Below are 21,344 nucleotides of genomic sequence, written 5' to 3'. Positions count from 1 at the left end.
GTATATGCAAGAACAGATATACTAATCAATTCTTCTAACAATACATTTTAAATATTGTCTTCTCCAAATATACAAACAAGGAGATATGAAATGCCAAACAAATGATCAGAGACAAATTCTGATATATACCTGGCATAATCTATGTCAATGTTTGTTTAACATAAGGGCCAAACCTTCAATACAGTAGGTATATTCAGTTCTGGATAGGTATAACATACATTTAATTTAATTTATATAAATATAAAATGTATATACTCTATGTGTAATAACAGAGAAATAAGAACAAACTGATAAGTATGCCACCTTTTAATTTCCATTAGCTGTCAGTGGGTTCACTGGTTCACTGACCTTCCTCCTTTTCCATAGAGTCACAGATTCATCTTGGCTGCACGTAAAGTCTAGAGTCTGCAAAATATCATTAAAAGGAAATGATAAGATCACAGATCTCCAGAATAAAATTTAAGTGTAAGATCTTAAACCAATGTATTATCTTTCTTACTCTTTTACAACTTGTAGCAAATACACTCAGGGGAGAGTTCAACAGCTGAATGCCTTCATTTAGGTGACCCAAGGACAAGTGGCAGGAGCCCTATTCTATAATAGCACCTGGGGACCTAGATTCCATTAACCTGGAGTCAGCACATGTAACATTTACACACCTACAGTTATACCAGACATAGACCTGACATAACTGTGAGCATGTAAATGCCGCAGGGACACATGTAACGTACAGTGTTCTCTAAGTTACAACATGTAACTGGGAGTTTCACCCATGTCCTGCCCATATTTATGACCCCCTTGCATTTACACATTATGTCAGCGTTTCCCAAACGGTATGCCAAGGCAAACTCACAGGGGTGTTGCTGATGGAGATGCAGAATAAGCACACATCCACCCACACGTGCATGCCCTCAGCCAGGCACACAGACAGAAGGTTGATTGGTCTCCTGCTCCTTTGTGCAGGGACCAGGGTTATCATGTAGCCATGGGTCAGGTCCTTCTTCCTGTCTCGTTCTGCTTCCTGGGACGTGGCAGGAAGAAGGACCTGACCTGTGGCTGGCAGCAGAGCAGAGTTAACATGTTAACCCAGGTTCCACCACAGAGGCGCAGGAGAAAGACCGAGGGAGCACAGCAGAGGCAGTCAGAGCTACTGACACCGGGCCATGGCAGCAGCTGAACAAGCAGACAGCAGACAAAAGGGTGAGTACAAGGCAGCTCTTTCTATGCACAGGGATTAAAGGTGCACCCCTCCATTAAAACCTTTTTGCCCAGAATATCTTTTTGTGTTAAATTCATTTTCCTATAATGTGTAGTCAGTGTCTTTGAATCTTTGTTCCCCCCACATCCATAGTGTGTGGACAGTTTAAAATAATTTGAGCGTGCCATTAATGAAAGTCCTTCAATAAGAGTGTAGTATATATACAAAGACTGAAGATACAAGGTATTAAAAAAAATAGCAGCTAGTCTACCACCATGACAATGGGTATGGTGAGAGAAGATGAGGGAAAGGAACTATAAGTTACCTCAGAGTCACTGAGACAAGTTTCTGTGAGACAAAAAAGGTCCAATGAGTGTGATGAGTAGGAAGCAGAAAATGTAGAGTGAGAAGAAAGGAGGAATGCAGAAGGATATGCAAGAAAGAGATGAAAAATAAGAACAGTATTCTGCATCGAACAGTGGCCAATCCAGGTCACAGGTACCTGGCTGAATCCCAAAGAGCGGCATGATTCCATGCTACCAATCTCAGGAAAAGGTAGTAGCTTTTCCCATCTATCTTAAAAGCAGATTATAGACTTTTCCTCCAGGAACTTGTCCAAACCTTTTTCAAACCCAGATATGCTAACTGCTGTTATCACATCCTCCAGCAATGACTTCTAGAATGTAACTATTAATTGAATGAAAAAAATATGTTCTATTTGTTTTAAAAGTATTACCATGTAACTTCATGAAGTATCTCCTAGTCTTTGTACTCTGAAAGAGTAAACAATCAATTTACATTTACCCATTCTACTCCACCCAGGATTTTGTGGACCTCTATCATATTTCCCCTCAGCAGTCTCCTCCCAAAGCTGAAGAACCCTAACCTCTTAACCATTTCCTCATATGAGAATTCCACCCCCTTTATCATTTTGGTTACACGTCTTTGAACCTTTTCAAATTCTGCTAGATCTTTTTTGAGATATAGCGACCAGAACTGCACCGAATACTCAAGATGAGGTTGCACCATAGAGTGATGCAGAGGCATTATAATATTGTCTTATTTTCTCTTTTCCTATATAATAATTCTCACCTCCAACGTTCTATTGGTCTTGCTGCCTGTGTCCGTGGTTTCTTCGGAGTTGGTCTGCTAGGCTCCGTAGCCCAGCCTGACGTCACCATACGCAGTATGACGACAGCAACAGAACCCTCGCAAAAGAAAAAAAACGCCTCACAGCTGATCCCCCCCCCCCCCCGCAGGGAACGGTGGAGGCTAGCACAGGAGGTGCCGCTGCTGCCACACCCCCCCCCCCCCCACATCCCAAGACAGCAGGAGCACAAGGCCGGTGGATAGGGGATCGGGGGTCCGACCACATGGCCCAGTGGCCTCTCCCCAACGTTCTCCGTCTCTCCCTCCCTCCGAGTTCCAGGGTCGTCGTCCCTCCCTCATTCCCAGTTCCAGGGTACCCCCTCCCTCCCAGTTCCAAGATCGTCATCCCTCCCTCCCTTCCAGTTCCAGGCCCCCTTCCTCCGATTTTGAAAAGTCATCTTCACTTACCCCGTCGGGGTTACGGCGGCCGGCAGCAGCGGTACAATGCGCGCAGGCTCGGCCCTTCTGTCTCTCTCAGCTCTGGTCCCGCCCTTGTGGAAACAGGAAATGAAGGCAGGACCAGAGCTGAGAGAGACAGAAGGGCCGAGCCTGCATGCGTTGTACCGCTGCCGCCGGCCGCCGTAACCCTGACGGGGTGAGATGACTTTTCAAAAATGGAGGGAGGGGGCCTGCAACAGGAAAGAAGGGGCGACGATCCTGGAACTCGGAGGGAGGGGGGACCCTGGAACTCGGAGGCAGGGTGGGAGGGGGGACGGCCCTGGAACTCAGAGGGTGGGAGGGGACGGCCCTGGAACTCAGAGGGAGGGGGGGACGGCCCTGGAACTCAGAAGGAGGGGGGACCCTGGAACTTGGAGGGAGGTGGGATGGAAAGGAGAGAGAGAGGGGAGGGAGGAGGGCCTGGAACTGGGAGGGACTGGAACTAGGAGGGAGGTGGAGGGAGGGAAAAAGGAAAGAGGAGGATTGCTACACCACAATGGATGGAAGGGGCAGAGGAGAGATGCAGCACATGGATGGATGGAGGGGGCAGGGCACAGAGGACGTTTGCTGCATATGGATGAATGCAGGGGACAGAGCATAATTGCTGCACACGGGACACACACTACACTCTCTCACTCACACAGACACACACATTCTGTCTCTCAATCACACACTCACTCACTCTTTCTCTCTCACACATACTCACTCTTTGACACATACTCATTCACTCTCTCACACATACTCACTGCCTCTCACACATACTCTCTCTCCTAACAGGTCCCTTAAAAACATAATTGCCATTAGAGGACAACCTTGCTAGCGCCCGTTTCATTTCTTTCAGAAACGGGCCTTTTTTTACTAGTTGCTAATAATTCCTAGCATTCTGTTTGCTTTGTTGGCTGCCACTGCACACCGAGCAGAATATTTCAACAATGAAATCTAGATCTTTTTCTTGGCTGATGACTCCTAAAGTGGAACCTAACATCAAATAACTATAATTTGGTTATTCTTCCCAATGTGTATCACTTTGCACTTGTCCACATTAAATTTCATCTGCATTTGGATGCCCAGTCTTCCAGTTTCTGAAGGTTTTTCTAAAATTTCTCACAGCCCACATGCATTTTAACAACTTTGAATAGTTTTGTGTCATCTGCAGATTTTATCATCTCACTCGTTGTTCTCATTTTCAGATCATGTTAAACAGCACCGGTCCCAGTACAGATCCCTGCAGCACTCCACTATTCACCTTCCTCCACTGAGAGAAATGGCCATTTAACCCTACACTCTGTTTTCTATCTATTAACCAGTTCCCAATTCACAACAGAACTCTGCCTTTTACGCCATAGCTTTTTAATTTTCTCAGGAGCCTCTTGTAAGGGACTTTGTCAAAATTTTTCTGAAAATCTAGATACACTACACCAACCAACTAACCTTTATCCAATGATTATTCATGCCTTCAAAGAAATGAAGCCAATTGGTGAGACAAGATTTTTCTTGGCTGACTCCACGTTGACTCTATTCAATTAAGCCATGTTTATCTATGTATTTGATAATTTTATTCTTTATAATAGCTTCCACTGGAGGGAAGTGACGTCACCGACTAATATGGTCGTCTGAAACGAGAGCTCCCGCTTCCCTAAGCATTAAATGGTAGTGTTACCCTACGTGGCTACCTGATTTGAACAGGAAATTAGCTGCCCGAGATATTTAAAGTGTGGAAGAAGTGCAGGACGTATGAGCACGGCGGCGAATCTCTCCCAGTTCGCGTATACGGGCAGTGTGGCAGAGAAGCACGTGGCGAATATGGAGCGAGTTGTGGAGGAACCAGCGCGTGCGCTAGCAGGACCCGCTTCTCAAGATCTGTTTCTGTCTGAGCAGGACCCGGGAAACTCCGAGGTAGTTAATTACTCGGAATTGCGGGATTGGTTGAAGGAGATGCGCACGGACTTAAAAGCGGTCCGCACGGACCTCGCGGTCATGGAGGCTAACTTACGGAGTGAAATCCGGGACCTTGGCAATCATTTGGACGAGCTAGAGGGCCGAGTTGAGGAGCATGACGGCGCTATCGGAGGCCTTAATCAGCAGGTCGGCGAGGTGCTTGTGGAGATCCAACAGATCACAGATAAGCTGGAGGATTTAGAAAACCGCAGCAGGAGGTGTAATCTCCGTTTTAGAGGCTTACTGGATACTCCATTATATGCAGAATGTGAGGATGTGGTACAGCGCATTGTGACCGCCCTACTCACAGAAGCGGGATCGCCCATTGAGCCCACAGAAGTACATCTGGTGAGATCTCATAGAGCATTGGGTGGGGTGAGAAACAATATGCCCAAAGACATAATTGCCTGTTTTCAGGATTTCAAGCTTCGAGAGCGGGTAATGCAGGCGAGTCGTAAGCTTGACAGCTTTAAATGGGATTCGTATCCTGTAGCAGTTTTTCAAGATTTGGCTGCGGTTACGCTAAAGAGAAGGGCAGACCTAAAGCTGGTTACTGCACGGCTGCGTGAGATGGGCATTAAATACAGATGGAGACATCCCTTCGCCTTGGCGTTTTACAAGGATGGCCATCAACATCAAATTAAATCGGTGGAGGAGGCACGCCAGATAATAGCTTCCACTAATTTGCCTGGCACTGATGTTAGGCTTACTGGTCTATAATTTCCCAGATTACCCCTGGAACCCTTTTAAAAAACTGGCATAACATTAGCCATCCTCCAAGCTTCAGGTACTAAGGACGATTTCAATGACAGGTGACAGATCACTAATAGCAACAATTTCATGTTACAGTTCTTTCTGTGCCCTGTGGTGTATACCATTCTGTCCAGATGATTTACTGCTCTTTAAGTTGTCAGTTTGGCTCAGAACATCTTCCAGGTTCACTGAGATTTGTTTTAGTTCTTCATTATCCTCAGCCTTGAAAACCATTTCTGGCACAGGAAGATCTTTTATATCCTCTTCAGTAAAGCAAAGAATTAATTCAGTATCTCCACTATGGCCTCATTCTCCCGGAGTCCCCCCTTTTACTCCTTGATGACCTAATGGTCCCTATGATTCCTTCACAGGCTTTCTGATTCCGATATACTTGAAAAAGTTATTGAGTTTTTGCCTCTGCAGCAAGCTTCTCTTCATATTCTCTTCTAGCATTCTTTAACAATGTTTGCATCTAACTTACCACTGCTTATTTTGCTTCGCATTTTCTTTATTCGGATCCAGGGGCGGTGCATGCACCCCTCGCAAAGTATCAGTTGGTGCCCCCCCTGGTCCAGCATCTCCTTTCTCCCCCCCCCCCCCCTCTTTTGCAGCCCACTGCCTTAAAAGGTAAAGAACAAAAGGGGTTTTTTAGTAGACAGTTTTTTAATTTATTTGAAAGCTTCCCATATGCAGATATAAATACCATGAAATAAAACTGAATATCACTAAAACTGCTTAAAAAATTATTGTAACTGGTGGAAACAGCACTAATAAAGGCTATATTTTGTGCTCCTTTTTCTGTACTGTTTTATATAATACAGTAATATATGGCCAAATTTCAGTGAGGATATCCCGTTTACTGATGAGTTCATCTTAACTGTTGTTGTAATCTGCCTAGGGAACATAGAGGGGCATAATTGAACGAAAACGTCTATCTCCATGGGCGTTTATCTTCGAGAACGGGTCCGTGAAGGGGCGGACCGAACTGTATTTTCGAAAAAAATAGACGTCCATGTTTTATTCGACAATTTGTGAGCTGGGCGTTTTTGTTTTTCAGTGATAATGGAAAATGAAAGCACCCAGCTCAAAAACGAATAAATCCAAGGCATTTGTTCGTGGGAGGGGCCAGGATTCGTAGTGCACTAGTCCCCCTCACATGCCAGGACACCAACCGGGCTCCCAGGTGAATAGCACCCTTCCCTTGTGTGTTGAGCCCCCCAAATCCCCCTCAAAACCCACTGCCCACAAGTCTACACCATTACTATAGCCCTAAGGGGTGAAGGGGGGCACCTATATGTGGGTACAGTGGGTTTGGGGGGGGTTGGACGACTAAGCATTAAGCAGCACAATTGTAACAGGTAGGGGGGGGATGGGCCTGGGTCCACCTGCCTGAAGTCCACTGCACCCCCTAATAACTGCTCCAGGGACCTGCATACTGCTGCCAGGGAGGTGGGTATGACATTTGAGGGTGAAAATAAAAAGTTATGAAACATCATTTTTTGTGGTGGGAGGGGGTTAGTGACCACTGGGGGAGTCAGGGGAAGTCATCCCCGATTCCCTCTGGTGGTAATCTGGTCATTTAGGGCACTTTTTGGGGCCTTATTTGTGAAAAAACAGGGTCCAGGAAAAGTGCCCTAAATTCTAGCTACAAACGCATACTTTTTTTCCATTATCGGCGAAAGGCGCCCATCTCTCTTTGGCCGATAACCACGCCCCAGTTCCACCTTCGCCACGCCTCCAACACGCCCCCGTCAACTTTGTACGCTTCCGCGATGGAGTGCAGTTGAAAACGTCCAAAATCGCTTTCCATTATACCGATTTATTCGTTTTTGTGAGATAAACGTCTATCTCCCGATTTGGGTCAAAATCTAGGCGTTTTTCTCTTTCAATTATAAGGTGGATAGTAACATAGTAGATGACGGCAGAAAAAGACCTGCATGGTCCATCCAGTCTGCCCAACAAGATAAACTCATATGTGTATACCTTACCTTGATTTGTACCTGCCTTTTTCAGGGCACAGACCGTACAAGTCTGCCCAGCAGTATTTCCCGCCTCCTATCACTGGCTCCGGCACAGACCGTATAAGTCTGCCCTCCACTATCCTCACCTCCCAACCACCAACCTCTCTTCCCCCACCTGCTCCGCCACCCAATTTTGGCTAACCTTCTGAGGATTGGGTGGCGGAGCAGGTGGGGGAAGAGAGGTTGGTGGTTGGGAGGCGAGGATAGTGGAGGGCAGACATAAAGATTGGAAGTAAAATTAAACTCTTCTTTCATTGGGGCACGTGGAAACAAATCTTCATCTCATCTCTTTTGTACAAATGGATTATTCTGTTTTGAGCATGTTTCAGGGACAAGTTGTTTTCATAAGTCAAAATAATAAAAAATATATTTTCTTTCATGCAGATCGCTCATTTGTTTTAACATAACTAAATGGGCTGTAAGCCCATAATGCAGTCCATTGGTTTCCTTATATTTTGTCCCTGTGATGACTTATACTGTGCTAAAACCTGCCACCCGACTTATACTGTGCCAAAACCTGCCCCCCCCCCCCCCCCACAGTAATGCTGCCATTCCCCTCCAGCGTACTAGAGGCCTACCTTGCCGCCTGCCTTGGTGGTGTAGTGGCCTCTGCAGCTGTGGGAGCAGGAAAGAATCCCACTCTTTCTTGCCCACTGCCGCTACTCCATCTCCGGTGCTCTCCGCCTTTCTCTTCTGTGTTGTAGGCGCCGCCGCCGTGTTTTCCCAAAATGGCTGCCAAGACTGCCGCCGGACGCCTTGGCAGGCATTTTTAAAATACTTACAAAATTATAAACAATAATGTGGTTATTTTAGAAGCTCTGTCCCTGTTTTGGTAATCTGAAAATCGGTGTTTAGTTGTCCATATTGTATGGGAGTCCAAATCCCAATTTTATAAGTACATCCATATGGCAAGGGGGTGGCTTGGGCATTTTTGGGACAGGACTAGGGAGCGGCCAAAAGATGGCCATCCAACTCCAATTGCAGAAAAGGGAAATCCATGTCCAAAAAGACAGATATTTGTATTTAGACTTGGTCCTTTGCAGAGGTGCTCCGAATGAGTAGTTCTCCCTTGGAGGAAATAAGGGAAATCACAGTAGGTATTTTTCTATGCCTAGAAAGTTCACAATTAAAAAAAAAAAAAAAGAAAAAGAAAAGAAATTACAAACAGCTATGGTGGGATTTAAACCTGCAACCTCTGGATCTCTGCTCCAGTTCTCAGCTGGCTGCTCTAACCATTAGAATATTCCTCCATTTGGATGTCTGTGTGGTCATTTTATAACATGGATGTTCCTAAACTGCCACAAAGCCAACCATGTCCCTTGTTTTTGCCCTGTTCATAGTTTGTAAAATGGATGTTCAGATGTAGCTAGCACTTGGCTGTTCATTTCTCAGGTAGTTTAGAGCAGGCTGAATGTCAGCAGATCCTGTTCTAAAATATATGAGAAATGGATGTCCATATCTGACGTACAGATTTGGACATCCATATTTTGAGCTGAATGTTATTTCTAAAATTCCATTCTAAACAAATACAAATGCCCAAAACAAAGTCATAAGTCAAATCACAAGCAAAAAAAACTGCCTGAAACTGTGCCATCTGCTTAGCATACACAAATGCCTTGTATTTGAACACTAATAATCTGCAGAATAGAAAGGTTGCTGCAGTAGTGCTTCCTGTGCACCGGGCTCCATCAATGATATCATCTATATGTGAGAATTAAGTCCTGCTGTCCTTAGAGAACAACTGCTACATGTATGTGGACACATCTGGGTGGGAATGACTTTATAAAATTACCTCTACAGAATTCAACTTCATGCAAGTTTTTCTACACATAAAGCCAATTTTTTTTGTGTGGAAAAGGCCTCACAGAATTGTGTGGCTGTTTACAAGTGTCTACATATGCACACATACATCACTGTTCATACTTATAATAAACCCTTGCAAACCCCCAACTTCAAAGCTGGTGAGAAGTTCTGAGAGAAGAGGACATTTCTCTGGGTAAGTGAAATTATTTTGCTCTGTGATTGCTAACTTAAAGATTGGGTTTAAAGGAGGAATTGTAGGTTATTGATAAATACAGTTAGAAAAAAAAAGAAGCAAACTTTATTAACTAGTTTCCATACCCTTTCCCCCATAGTTTTAAAACTTGAATTTTCTGCCACAGCATTAAACAGTGTTTCTGAGAAGCAAACACTAAATAAATTACATATTACACCATCAGGCTCATTTTCAAAAGAGATAGATGCCCAAAAAGTGACATAAGTCAGCATTTGGACGTTTATCTCACAGAAACATCCAAATCAGTATTATCGAAACCTCTTTTTGGACGTCTTTCTCTGAAGTCCATCAGAAGGACGTCCAAATCTCAAGGGGGCGTGCCAGGGGCGTGTTCAAGGCGGGATATGGGCATTCCTAAAGACAGGGACGTCTTTCAGCAATAATGGAACAAAACAAAGATGTCCAAGACTAAAACTTAGACGTTTTGAGCTAGACCTGTTTTTATAAAAAAAATAGCTGCAGTGAGAATTGAACACACTTCCATAGGATCAAAGTCCACTGCACTAACTGCTAGGCTACTCCTTCACTCTACACAAAATGGTGCCCCAAATGACCAGATGACCACTGGAGGGAATCAGGGATCACCTCCCCTTACTCCCCCAGTGGTCACTATTCCCTTCCCACCTCAAACAAATGTGATTAAAAATATTACTTGCCAGCCTCTGATGTTATACTTAGGTCAATTAGAATAGCATGCAGGTCCCTGGAGTAGTCTAGTAGTGGTGCAGTGCACTGCAGACAGGTGGACCCAGGCTTCTACCTCCCCCTATTTGTTACACTTGTGGAGGAAACTGTGAGCCCTCCAAAACCCACCAGAAACCCACTGTACCCATATATTGGTGCTCCCTTCACCTGTAAGGGCTATGGTAGTGGTGTACAGTTGGGGGTAGTGGGTTTTGGGGGGCTCAGCAGACAAGGCAAGAAAAAAACACATCTTTGAAATCTTATGGATTAAAATTCCACGTGTAAAGAGCAAAAGGATAGTGATAGGAGTGTACTACCATCCACCTGGCCAAGATGAACAGACAGATGTAAAAATATTATCAGAAATTAGGAAGGCTAACAAACTGGGTAGCACAATAATAATGGGTGATTTCAATTACCCTGATATTGACTGGGTAAATGTAACATCAGGGCATGCTGGGGGTAAACTTCCTTGACGAAATCAAGGACTGCTTTATGGAGCAGCTGTTACAGGAGCCAACGAGATTCTAGACCTAGTCCTTAGAGGAGCGCATGATCTGGTACAGGAGGTAATGGTGCTGGGGCCGCTTGATAACTGTGATCATAATATGATCAGATTTGATATCAGCTCTGGAGTAAGTACACACAGGAAATCCAATATGTTAGCATCCCTATCTGGGCTCCTAATGTCGGGGAAAAGCTCGACGTCGATGCCGACTCCTCCGACCTTGATGTCGATGCTGACGTTGAGGGACCGGACCAGGCTCCAAAATTCTTGGCGCGCTAAGCCTCTCAGGAAACCTGAATCCTCTTTTTTATACGAAGGAAGAGGACACAGTTGGCTGGGCTATGGTCGGGCCCCAGGCACTGAAGACACCAAGAATGGGTGCCCTTTCCCGAGATAATCCGGTTGCACTGAGTACAATGCTTGAAGCCACTGGGAGTCTTTGTGGACAAGGAAGGAAAAACTGCAGCAGCCAAATTAAAAGATGCGATGGTGACTGAAAAAGGGGAAAAGGCACAAAGAAAAACAGCCCGACTGGGCAGGCCTAAAAGTGGCCCACGTCGAAAAATAAAGGAAACTTGAATGCAGGCTAAAAGTAAACTAAAGAAATAAAGGAAAAACTTTAAAAAAACAAAACAAAACGAGAGAAAAGAAGAGCAAAAAGAGGGAGATAGGAAAAATCGCCAAAGGCACTTGAAAAAGCACAAAACACTCTGACTGGGTGTGTGAGAAGCCACTACAGAAAGCAGCTGCTCCTCACATGGAAAAAGTGAAACTGAGCCGGCACGTTCATGCTGTGGGCGGGAAAGGACTCAAGCATGCGCACTGCTCATGCTCCAAAAAGCTCTAATATTTTCTGTGGCATATTGCCGAACCAGGCGATGCGGGAATGGCATCTACCTACTTGTGAGAATTGTAAGTTTGCTTGTCCTCGGAGAACGCTTGTTTACCCTATCCAAAAATACTAGGACTAAGGGGTACACAATGAAGCTGCAACGTAGTAAATTTAAAACAAATTGGAGAAAATATTTCTTCACTCAACATGTAATTAAACTCTGGAATTAGTTGCCAGAGAATGTAGAAAAAAGGAGTTAGCTTAGCGGGGTTTAAAAAAAGGTTTGGCTAGCTTCCTAAAAGAAAAGTCCGTAAGCCATTATTAAGATGGACTTGGGGAAAATCCACTGCTTATTTCTAGGATAAGCAGTATAAAATGTATTATACTGCTTTGGGATCTTGCCAGGTACTTGTAACCTGGATTGGCCATTGTTGGAAACAGGATGCTGGGCTTGATGGACCTTGGTCTGTCCCATTATAGCAACACTTTATGTTCTTATCTGCATGTTATTGGGGGTGGCCCTGGGAGTCTATTTTATAATGGTACATAAGCGCCTTTGTTGCCTTTACATAATTTGCTTAAAATAGACATTATTTTGGACTTCTCACATAGGCAAACTATTTAGAATCAGGCTCATTAGTTCAGGCAAATTTCTGAAAGACCTAATTTTTATGCATAAATTTCTGCTTGAATACACTTACTTCAAATGGCCACTAATATTTGCTCAAACTGTATTTTAAAGATCACTGTTCAAAAATACAGTCAAGCTCCCGGAAACATTTACTGGGTTAAATGCAAAGACCTCAGATGTGCAGTTCAGTGAAAGAAATTTATATCAAAACTTCTGCACCGGCGTCGTCATCGGTCTTTTTAATATCTCACTTTGTAGTTATGTTTGATTCTTATTAAATAAAATGAAATTCTTATACACTTATTTTAGTTGTTGGCTCAGGGGTATGTTGTCCAACACAACCCATGTTTCACAACCGCTTTTTCATTTTTTGTGCATCAATCTCTGTTTGATGCAGAAAAATGGCTTGAAAAATTACTGCCAAAGTCACAGACTGTCAGTGGGGAAAGTGAGATTTAAACTCTGGTTTCCAGTTCATCACTTTACTAATTTCAAGTTCTGAGATATTCTTCATTGTGCCCAATTAATTTCCTCCCTGATATTCAGCCCACATTGGTCATTTTTTTTTTGTAAATGCTGGCTGCCTTGGGTTCTTTATACACAGATATTCAGTGCTGGTCCATATCCGGTTCCTAGTGTTGAATATCTGAGAATAAATCAAGTTTCAAGTTTTTATTAACGTTTGATATATCACCCATCAAATTATCCAGGTACCTGGATAATGTTAGGAAAGTCTTTTTGCTGTCCAGCTTTATCGGAGTGGTTATCTAGATACCCATGAAAATCACTGGCACCTGGGTAAGAGCCATTTTGGCCTTAGCTCTGCTCCCAGATCACCCCAACTCTAGCTGAATAGTGCTGGGGCTATTAATGATCATGCTGTGAAAAATTACAATTGGTCCCAGTGAGTGGCACTTATCTGGGTAGAAGCCATTCCAACCCCTCAAATTTTACTGGTGTAGAAGTACTAGTATATTCTGATGATCTCATAAGCATTTTAAAGATTTGTTAAGTGTTGTCATGCTAATCAGTTTTCACCAAACTATATGCAAAACAGATGTGTTTAACGGACAATATAAAACATGAAAAATAAAAGCCATGATAGTTGTACGGAAACTTGAAAAAAATTCAATATCTCTGAAGGCACAGCACTTATATCTAAATATCACTTTCTATTGCTAGGCTTCTTCCTTTTCACCCTTGTTTCACTGTGGTTAAAAGAATAGCACGAAATATCAATTCTTTTCTGGGAAGCTAATATAAGAAGAAACCACATACTCTGAGGTTTATGGTTTACCTTTTAAGCAACTGAAACCCCCTTTCCCCAGCTGTCTTACTTTCACTTAAAAGAAATGAATCGGTTTGTATGTTAAATGATTCTGGATGACGATTTTTCCGCCCTAGTTTTTAGATATCCAGAAGCTGAACTTGAAAACGAAACACACCTCCACACTTTTAAAATACATGACAAGTTTTAACAGAAACTGGTATTCCAAGTTGTGAGTTATGAGCTGCCAGACATGTTAACTAATGGATTCCTCCCATCTATAGGGCAATTCTAACAGAATTTATTTAGAGAATGATATACAAAGTTGCAAAATTTTAGAAACAGGGCTTCCCATGGACAAAAGCATTAAAACATTTAGGAACTGGCAAAACTGCTGAAATAGTTGGAGTACACTGGTTTAAGGGTTTTCTGTCAACAAGAACATACCAGGTCAAAGGCACTCCAGATCATTCAGCACCATGGAAAGCTTCTTGTGGGGTTCCCCAAGGTTCGCCCCTTTCTCCAACGCTATTCAATATCATGCTGTTTCCCCTTGCCACCGCACTAGCAAACCTAGGCCTGAAACCATTTATCTACGCAGATGACATAACCATCTCCATCCCCTTCCATACCTCATTAGATGAAATCACAGATTTGTTAGAAGCGAGTTTTTCCATCTTGGAACGTTGGGCCGAGGTATTCCGGTTTAAGATCAACAAAGACAAAACTCAGTGTCTTGTGCTCTCGTCCGTCCATGCCAGATTTTCCACCAACTTCCTTGTCATTAAAGACCAGACCCTCCCTATTTCACAGAGCCTTAGACTTCTGGGTGTTGAGCTGGACCCTCACCTGCACCTGGATCCGCAAGTGTGAGCGGTCACCAAGCGGATGTTCTATGCAATGTGGAGGCTGCGGCGTGTTAGGTTTTGTCTCACCAGAGAGCTCTTCCGCACTCTCGTTCACTGGCTAGTTCTGTCTCACCTGGACTACTGCAGTGGGATTTATGCAGGCTGCCAGGAGCATCTACTGAGGAAATTCCAGACTGCCCAGAATACTGCTGCAAGACTCATCTTGGGCAAACCGCGCATGGTTCCTGCGCAGTCCCTATGTTTCAATCTACACTGGCTACCTGTGAGAGAACGAATCGCATTCAAGATCTGCACTCTGACACATAAAATAATCTACGGCTTAGCTCCGGAATACATGATTCCTCTAATAGATCTCCCACCTAGAAATGCCATCACAACAGCACGCACCTTTTTACAACTACATTATCCATCTTGCAGGGGTGTTAAATACAAGCTTCTTTTTGCCTCTACTTTCCACTACTCCAGCCCGAAGACTTGGAACGCTCTTCCCCTGTTCCTAAAATCGCAAGCTGACCACCTTCTTTTCAAGAAGCTGCTGAAAACGTACCTTTTTGAACAAGTGTATTCCATTAGTAATTCTGCTGTTTAGCCATCCTAATTGCTGCTAACATTTTATCCTTATTCTACTGCTAAAGTCATGTGTTGTATCTTTTAACTTTTGTAATTCATGGAAGCCACATTGTGCCTGCATTTGTGGGAAAATGTGGGGTAGAAATGAACCGTAAATAAATAATAATAAATAAATAAATAAATAAAAGTCTCATTTGTGAATAAATTTGCAAGTTCACTGCTTTGGCGGTAGTAAACTTTCAAGTGTAGTCCTTCTATACGCAAAAAATTATTTAAATTAAAAATATATGAGCTGCCACAATGTGATTTACACAGGTTTTTACAGAATAGTGCTTAGGTCGACATTTGGAAGTTACACATATACATACCATTACTCTAAACATTTATCTGCGTAACTGGCAGATAAATGTTAGTGTCTATGTTGCAGAATTACTCCCTTGACGGGCACTAACTACATCAAAGATAACATTGATGCAGTTAATAACTTCTACTGATGACATGGGGGTAGGGCCACAGTGTTCAAGATCAAGAGGATAGTCAAAGGACAGAGGCAAGAAAAGGAAAGAGCCGATGGCAGGGGCTCCTCTATGATGGCAAACACAGTCCCTACTGCCACTGGATTAGTTTAGTTTATTCACAGGCTTGCTATGCCACCTTTTAATAAACACATTAAGGTGGTTTACAATCATCTAATGAACAATAAACAGTAGACACTGACACAAAGGTGCAACAACATAAGACTAGGAACATAGGAGGAGAGAGAAAAGCACTGGGATCATGACCTTAAGAGAATTGTGGAAAACGAGGTAATGATCACCTGGGACATCGCCATCCCAACTGATAAAAGCTAGGTGCAAGAAAACTGGATATAATGGTAAAAAAGAAAAAAACAACAGAACAGACTTCATTATAGAGGTGTAAGTACCAAGAAATTACTCGGTGAATCACGTGAAGAGAGGGAAGATCCTCAAGTATCAAGAAATACAGTCTGAAACCAAGAAAATGTGAAACAGAGATACAGAAATATTTCCCATTGTTTTGGGTTCCACAGACTTAATCAAAAGAACTTCCAAGAGCATCTGGATAAGTTGCCTACACATCTCACATCTTATAAACTCCAGAAGCAAGCTCTCTTTGGCACAATGCAAATACTATAGTGACTGTTAGCCGTAAATTTGAGAGACCGAGATCATATTCCTGTCATGTATGCGCAAAACTAACACAATTGGAGAAATTGCCTCCAAGGAGAAAGAAGGTCCACAAGTACCAAGAAATAATAGTTGGAGACCAGAAAACGTGGCAGAAGATACAGAAATATTTCTCATTGTTTTAGGTGCCACAAGACTGATCACAAAGAACTTGTAAGTGCACCTGGATAAATTGCCTATCCAGTTGCAATTTATAAACTCCAGAGAGAAGCTCTTTTTGACACATTGCAAGTACTACGGTGAGCGTTAGCAGTAAATTTGAGAGACTGAGATCATACTGCACATATCCTGGCTTAGAAGTGAAGTTCGCTATCATAAGAAAAAGGGCAAAAAATGAGTACTCCTTTCTTAGTGCACCGTCACTGCTTGACTTAAAAAGAATGAAGTAAATGATGAGTGTACCTCAGAGCTAAAACACCTCAAAGGACCACAAAGATTCAAATGGGAGGCTACAGCTATAATCACTGGTATCATCTATATCAAAAAGCAAACTCCACTACAATTTATTAAAATTGGGGCAAAAGGCATCAAACAGAATTCATGAAAATCAAAACCTTCAAAAATTCTAGAAATCCAGCAGAGAGGGTGTACTGAAAAAATAACAATAAGGTCTTCCAATGGACACAAAAACAAAAAGGTGCCAGCTGCTACAGTATAGTAAAGGTACTCACCTGGAGCAGGTGTTCTCAGAGGACAGCAGGCCAAGTATTCTCACAGCTGAGTAATGTTATCTGAAAAAGTTCAGTGCGGACACTGACTAGTGAGATCAAGAACTTTCTAGCAGCATCCCAACACGCATGCGCAGATGCCTTTCTGCCCAATGCTCAAGCGCAGGTCCCTCAGTAATTGTAAAAAGCTAAATAATTCAACTCTAAGGAAAGGTGGGAGGGTATGTGAGAATACTTTGCCTGCTGTCCTCGGAGAACACCTGCTACAGGTGAGTAACTTTGCCTTCTCTGAGGACAAGTGGGCCAAGTATTCTCACAGCTGAGAATCCCTAGCTACAGCTGGGAATTCCCTAGCTATCAGGCTCACTGAAAACACAATGCTAGGACAATAGGGACTCAAAACAATCAACCTGAAACAATCTGTTTACTAGTTGTGAAGGTACCACCTGGAACAGAAGAAAACTGGGCATAGGGGGGGTAGAGTTGCATTCTAGACACCAAACAAATTCTGCAGGACTGCATGCCTGAAATGGCCATCTCATCAGCTATCCTGCTCAAAGGTGGTAATGAGATATGAATGTGTGAACAGATCACCACGTCACAGGTTTGCAGATCTTCTCTATGGAAGCTGGCCTCAAGTGAGCTACCAATGTAGTCATGGCTCTGACATTATGAGTCTTGACATGTCCCTCTAGAGTCAGCCCAGCCTAGGCATAAGTAAAGTAATTGCAATCTGCTAGCCAATTGGAAATTGTGATTTGCCAATGGCTACCCCCATCCTGTTTGGGTCAAAAGAAACAAAAAGCTAGATGGACTGTCTATGGGCATTAGTCCACTCTAGATAGAAGGCTAAGGCTTGCTTGCAATCCAAGGTATGCAGTACAATCTTGCCAGGATGGGCGTGTGGTTTTAGGAAAAATGTAGATAGAATGACTGACTAGGATGGAACTCCAACACTACCTTAGGAAGAAACTTAGGATGTGTGCAGGGAACTACTCTATTGTGGTGAAACTTTGTGTAAGGTAGGTCAGCTACTAGGTCCTAAAGCTCACTGACCCTGCGAGTTGAAGTGACCACCACCAGAAATACAACTTTCCAGGTCAAATACTTCAGATGGCAGGAATCAAGTGGCTCAAAAGGAGCTTTCATCAGCTGAATGAGGGCAACATTGAGATCCCATGGCACAGTTGGAGATTTGATAGGGGGTTTTGTCAATAACAAACCTCACATGAAGCAAACAACTAGAGGCTGTACAGAGATAGGTTTACCTCCCACATGGCGATAAGCACTAATTGCACTGAGATGAATCCTTAGAGTTGGTTTTCAAATCAGACTCAGAGAGGTGCAGGAGGCATTCAAACAATTTTTGTGTAGGACAAGTGAGGGGATCTAAGGCCTTGTTCTCACACCAGACAGTAAAGCTCTTCTACTTAAATGAATAACACTTGTCAGTGGAGTCTTTTCTAAAAGCCAGCAAAATGCAGGAGACATCCTCTGGCAAATCCAAGGTTTACAATTCTATGCTCACAATATCCAAGCCGTGAGGGCCAGGGAGTGGAGGTTGGGATGCAGAAGAGATCTCTCATTCTGTGTGATGAGGGTCAGAAAACAGTCCAATCTCCACTGATCTTCGGAGGATAACTCCAAACGAAGAGGGAACCAGATCTGTCTTGGCCAGTAAGGCACGATTAGGATCATAATTCCCTGGTCTTACTTGAATTTATGAAAGGTTTGGAGGATACACATACAGAAGACCCTCCCCCCAATGTAGGAGAAAGGCATCTGACGTTAGTCTGCCGTGTGATCTGAGCCTGCAGCAGAACTGGGGAACCCTGTTGCTGAGATAAGTGGCAAAGAGATCCATCGAGGGGGTGCCCCAATCTCAGAAGATCCTGCAGGCTACGCCCATATTGAGAGTCCATTTGTGCACCTGAAAAACTCTGTTCAGTCTATCTGCCAGGCAGTTGTCCTTTCTTGCGAGGTATATGGCTTGGAGGTCCATCTCATGAAGAAGGGCCCACTGCCACATCTCCACTGCTTCCTGACACAAGGGGTAGGATCCCATAACCAATTGCTTGTTTACATAAAATATTGCAACTTGGTTGTCCATTTGATTAAGAATAATTTGGTTTTGCAGGAAATCTCTAAAAGCCTTTAGAGCCTTCAAAATGGCAGTGAGCTCAAGGCGATTGATATGGAGATCTATTTCCTGAACAGATCAAGTTCCCAGGGTGTGAAGCCAGGGCCGGCAGAATGCAGTAAGCAGGGTATGCATGGCAGGGGGGCACCAACATTTGAGGGGCGCCAGAAACTGCTATGCTTACCCATGCACTATGCTCCACTGGCCACTGCCACTGCATACAAGATCTACCTTGATCCTTGAAGGCCGCACTGGTGGTGTGGTGACCTCTGCGGCTATGGGGGCAGGAAAGAATCCCCTCTTTCCTGCCCTCTGCCACTACTCCGTCTCCGCTTTGCTCTTCTGTGCCGCGGACGGCCCTACCGTATTTTAAAAATGGTTGCTGAGGCTTCTGGTGGCAGTCTTGCGAGACTGCCGCTGAAGTTTCAGCAGCCATTTTGGGAAAACATGACGGCACTGCCCACAGCACATAAGAACAAAGCGGAGCACCGGAGATGTAGTAGTGGCAGTGGGCAGGAAAGAGTGGGATTCTTTCCTGCCCCTGCAGCCGCAGAGGCTACTACACCATCAGGGTGGGCAGCAAGGTAGGACTGTAGTATGCGGGAGGAGGATGGCGGCATTACTGTGGTGGTGGGGGGGGGCGAGGTTTTGGCACAGTATAAGTCGGGGGGCAGGATCTGGCAGAGTTTAAGTCATCACAAGACAATATAAGAAAACCAATGGAATGCATTAGGGGCTTATAGTTATCTTAAAACAAATGAGAGATCTGCATGAAAGAAAATATTTATTTTTATTTTGTTGACTTATGAAAACCACTTGTCCCTGAAACATGCTCAAAACAGAATAATCCATTTATACAAAAGAGATGAGGTGAAGATGTGATTCCATGTGCCCCAATGAAAAAAGAGCTTAATTTTATTTCCAATCTTTATAACACCAGGCTTCCTTAGGCAGATTACAACAACAAGATGAACCCATCAGTATGTCAGCTTTTGGAAATGTGCATCTGTGATATTTTGCATGTAAGTTTCAATTTTTCTAGTATTGCTGCATGCTGAGTCTGATTTCTTGAGGTAACTTTTCAGTTCCGTATTTTGCCTTCATATCTGTTGTGTCATGTATGATCAAGGTGCAGTATCCTGCTAGCGTGTAGCATTTGCAGTCCTTTTTGTTTTGTTTTTTTTCACGAGGTAGTGTATTGGTGTTTTAGAGCCTGGTGTAATTACAGTTCTGCCTTTCCACGCATAAGGTTGTTCTCGTCCTGTCCATGGAATTAGTGCTGTTATGGTTTGGTAAGGTTATGAGTGTGTTTTTGCACAAGTTTGTGTATAGTGTTTTGCAGTGGAGAGATTGTGTGTCCGCACCTCTGACCCCCCCCCCCCCCCCCCCGGGGTTATGAGAATTGGAACTAATTGTAGTGGACTTGAACTGAATAATGATAGCATTGTGCTTATTATTTCAATCAGTTTTTCTGTACAAGTTTAGCTTCATTTGTCTTTATTTGAAATTTCATAAATAAAACATTTTCTAAAAATTGAATATTATCATCAATGAGGTGGAGCTGGAGTGGGGGCGGGGCTAGGATGGGGCCCCACCAAATTGGTCTGCATAGGGCCCCGCACTTGCTAAGACTGGCCCTGTGTGCCAGTGACCTGCAACCTGGAAATATGTAGATACTGTGGCCCCTCAAGATGGAGGGAGATCGGTCTCAAAATGGCCATGATTCCTGCTGGTTTGAAAAACCACGACTGCTGCAAGAACTGCAGCACCTGTTCAGCATCAGCTATAATGAAAGAGGCAAGTGGAAACAGCAGCTGCTGTGAGACTAAGAACTAGTGTAATGTAAGTTGCTCAGACATTGCCAAGGCCCCACCCCCTCCACAGCAATCCCTGCCACTGTGAGTAGGACTCCCCTCACGCTATACAGTAGAGGGAAGCCCCAGAATTTCCCCAACTGAATGCTGCTCAAATCCTTCCCCAGAGGAAATCCCCCTCAGTTGTAAAATCTCTTCCCTCAGTCTCTGCTGCCTGCAAGTTTACTGCCCCAACGGTTTTCTTTTTTTAAGCCCTGCTGTAGTCAATGTCACTACACACTTATATACCACCACCCTCACCTAATGAGTCTGGTGCATTTTACATCATCAATTATAACAGTAACAATCTAAAATACAGTACATGATTACATAAGAGCAATTACATCTCACCACAGTCAGATAAAAGTCAGGAAAAGAAGTCTTAATTTTCTTGTGAAAAGAAGAATAATTAGCATCGGTCTATCCAAGACCAGGGACCAAAGCCCCCAGGGAGGAGGCTGCTGAAGAAAAGACCCCCTAAAATGGCAGTGAGCAGAGAAGGGGAAGCAAAGACCCCAAAAAGGGAAGGGGGAACCCAAACGGGAAGGGGGCAAAGGGAAA

General features: G+C 43.7%; 1 protein-coding gene across 1 annotated transcript in view; it reads right to left on the bottom strand.

Moving 5' to 3' along the window:
* Positions 1–306: 306 nt before the first annotated feature.
* Positions 307–21,344, bottom strand: part of HORMAD2 (HORMA domain containing 2) — a 195,432-nt gene continuing 174,394 nt past the window's right edge. The window contains exon 13 of the mRNA XM_030218218.1: positions 307–405. Within this exon, the coding sequence (XP_030074078.1) occupies positions 307–405 (99 nt within the window). The remainder of the gene's footprint in view (positions 406–21,344) is intronic.

The sequence above is a fragment of the Microcaecilia unicolor genome, chromosome 11 (genome assembly GCF_901765095.1).
Source record: "Microcaecilia unicolor chromosome 11, aMicUni1.1, whole genome shotgun sequence".
Classification (NCBI taxonomy): Eukaryota; Metazoa; Chordata; class Amphibia; order Gymnophiona; family Siphonopidae; genus Microcaecilia; species Microcaecilia unicolor.
The sequence above is the reverse complement of the archived record's forward strand: the minus strand, read 5'-3'. Positions and strand labels throughout refer to the sequence as shown.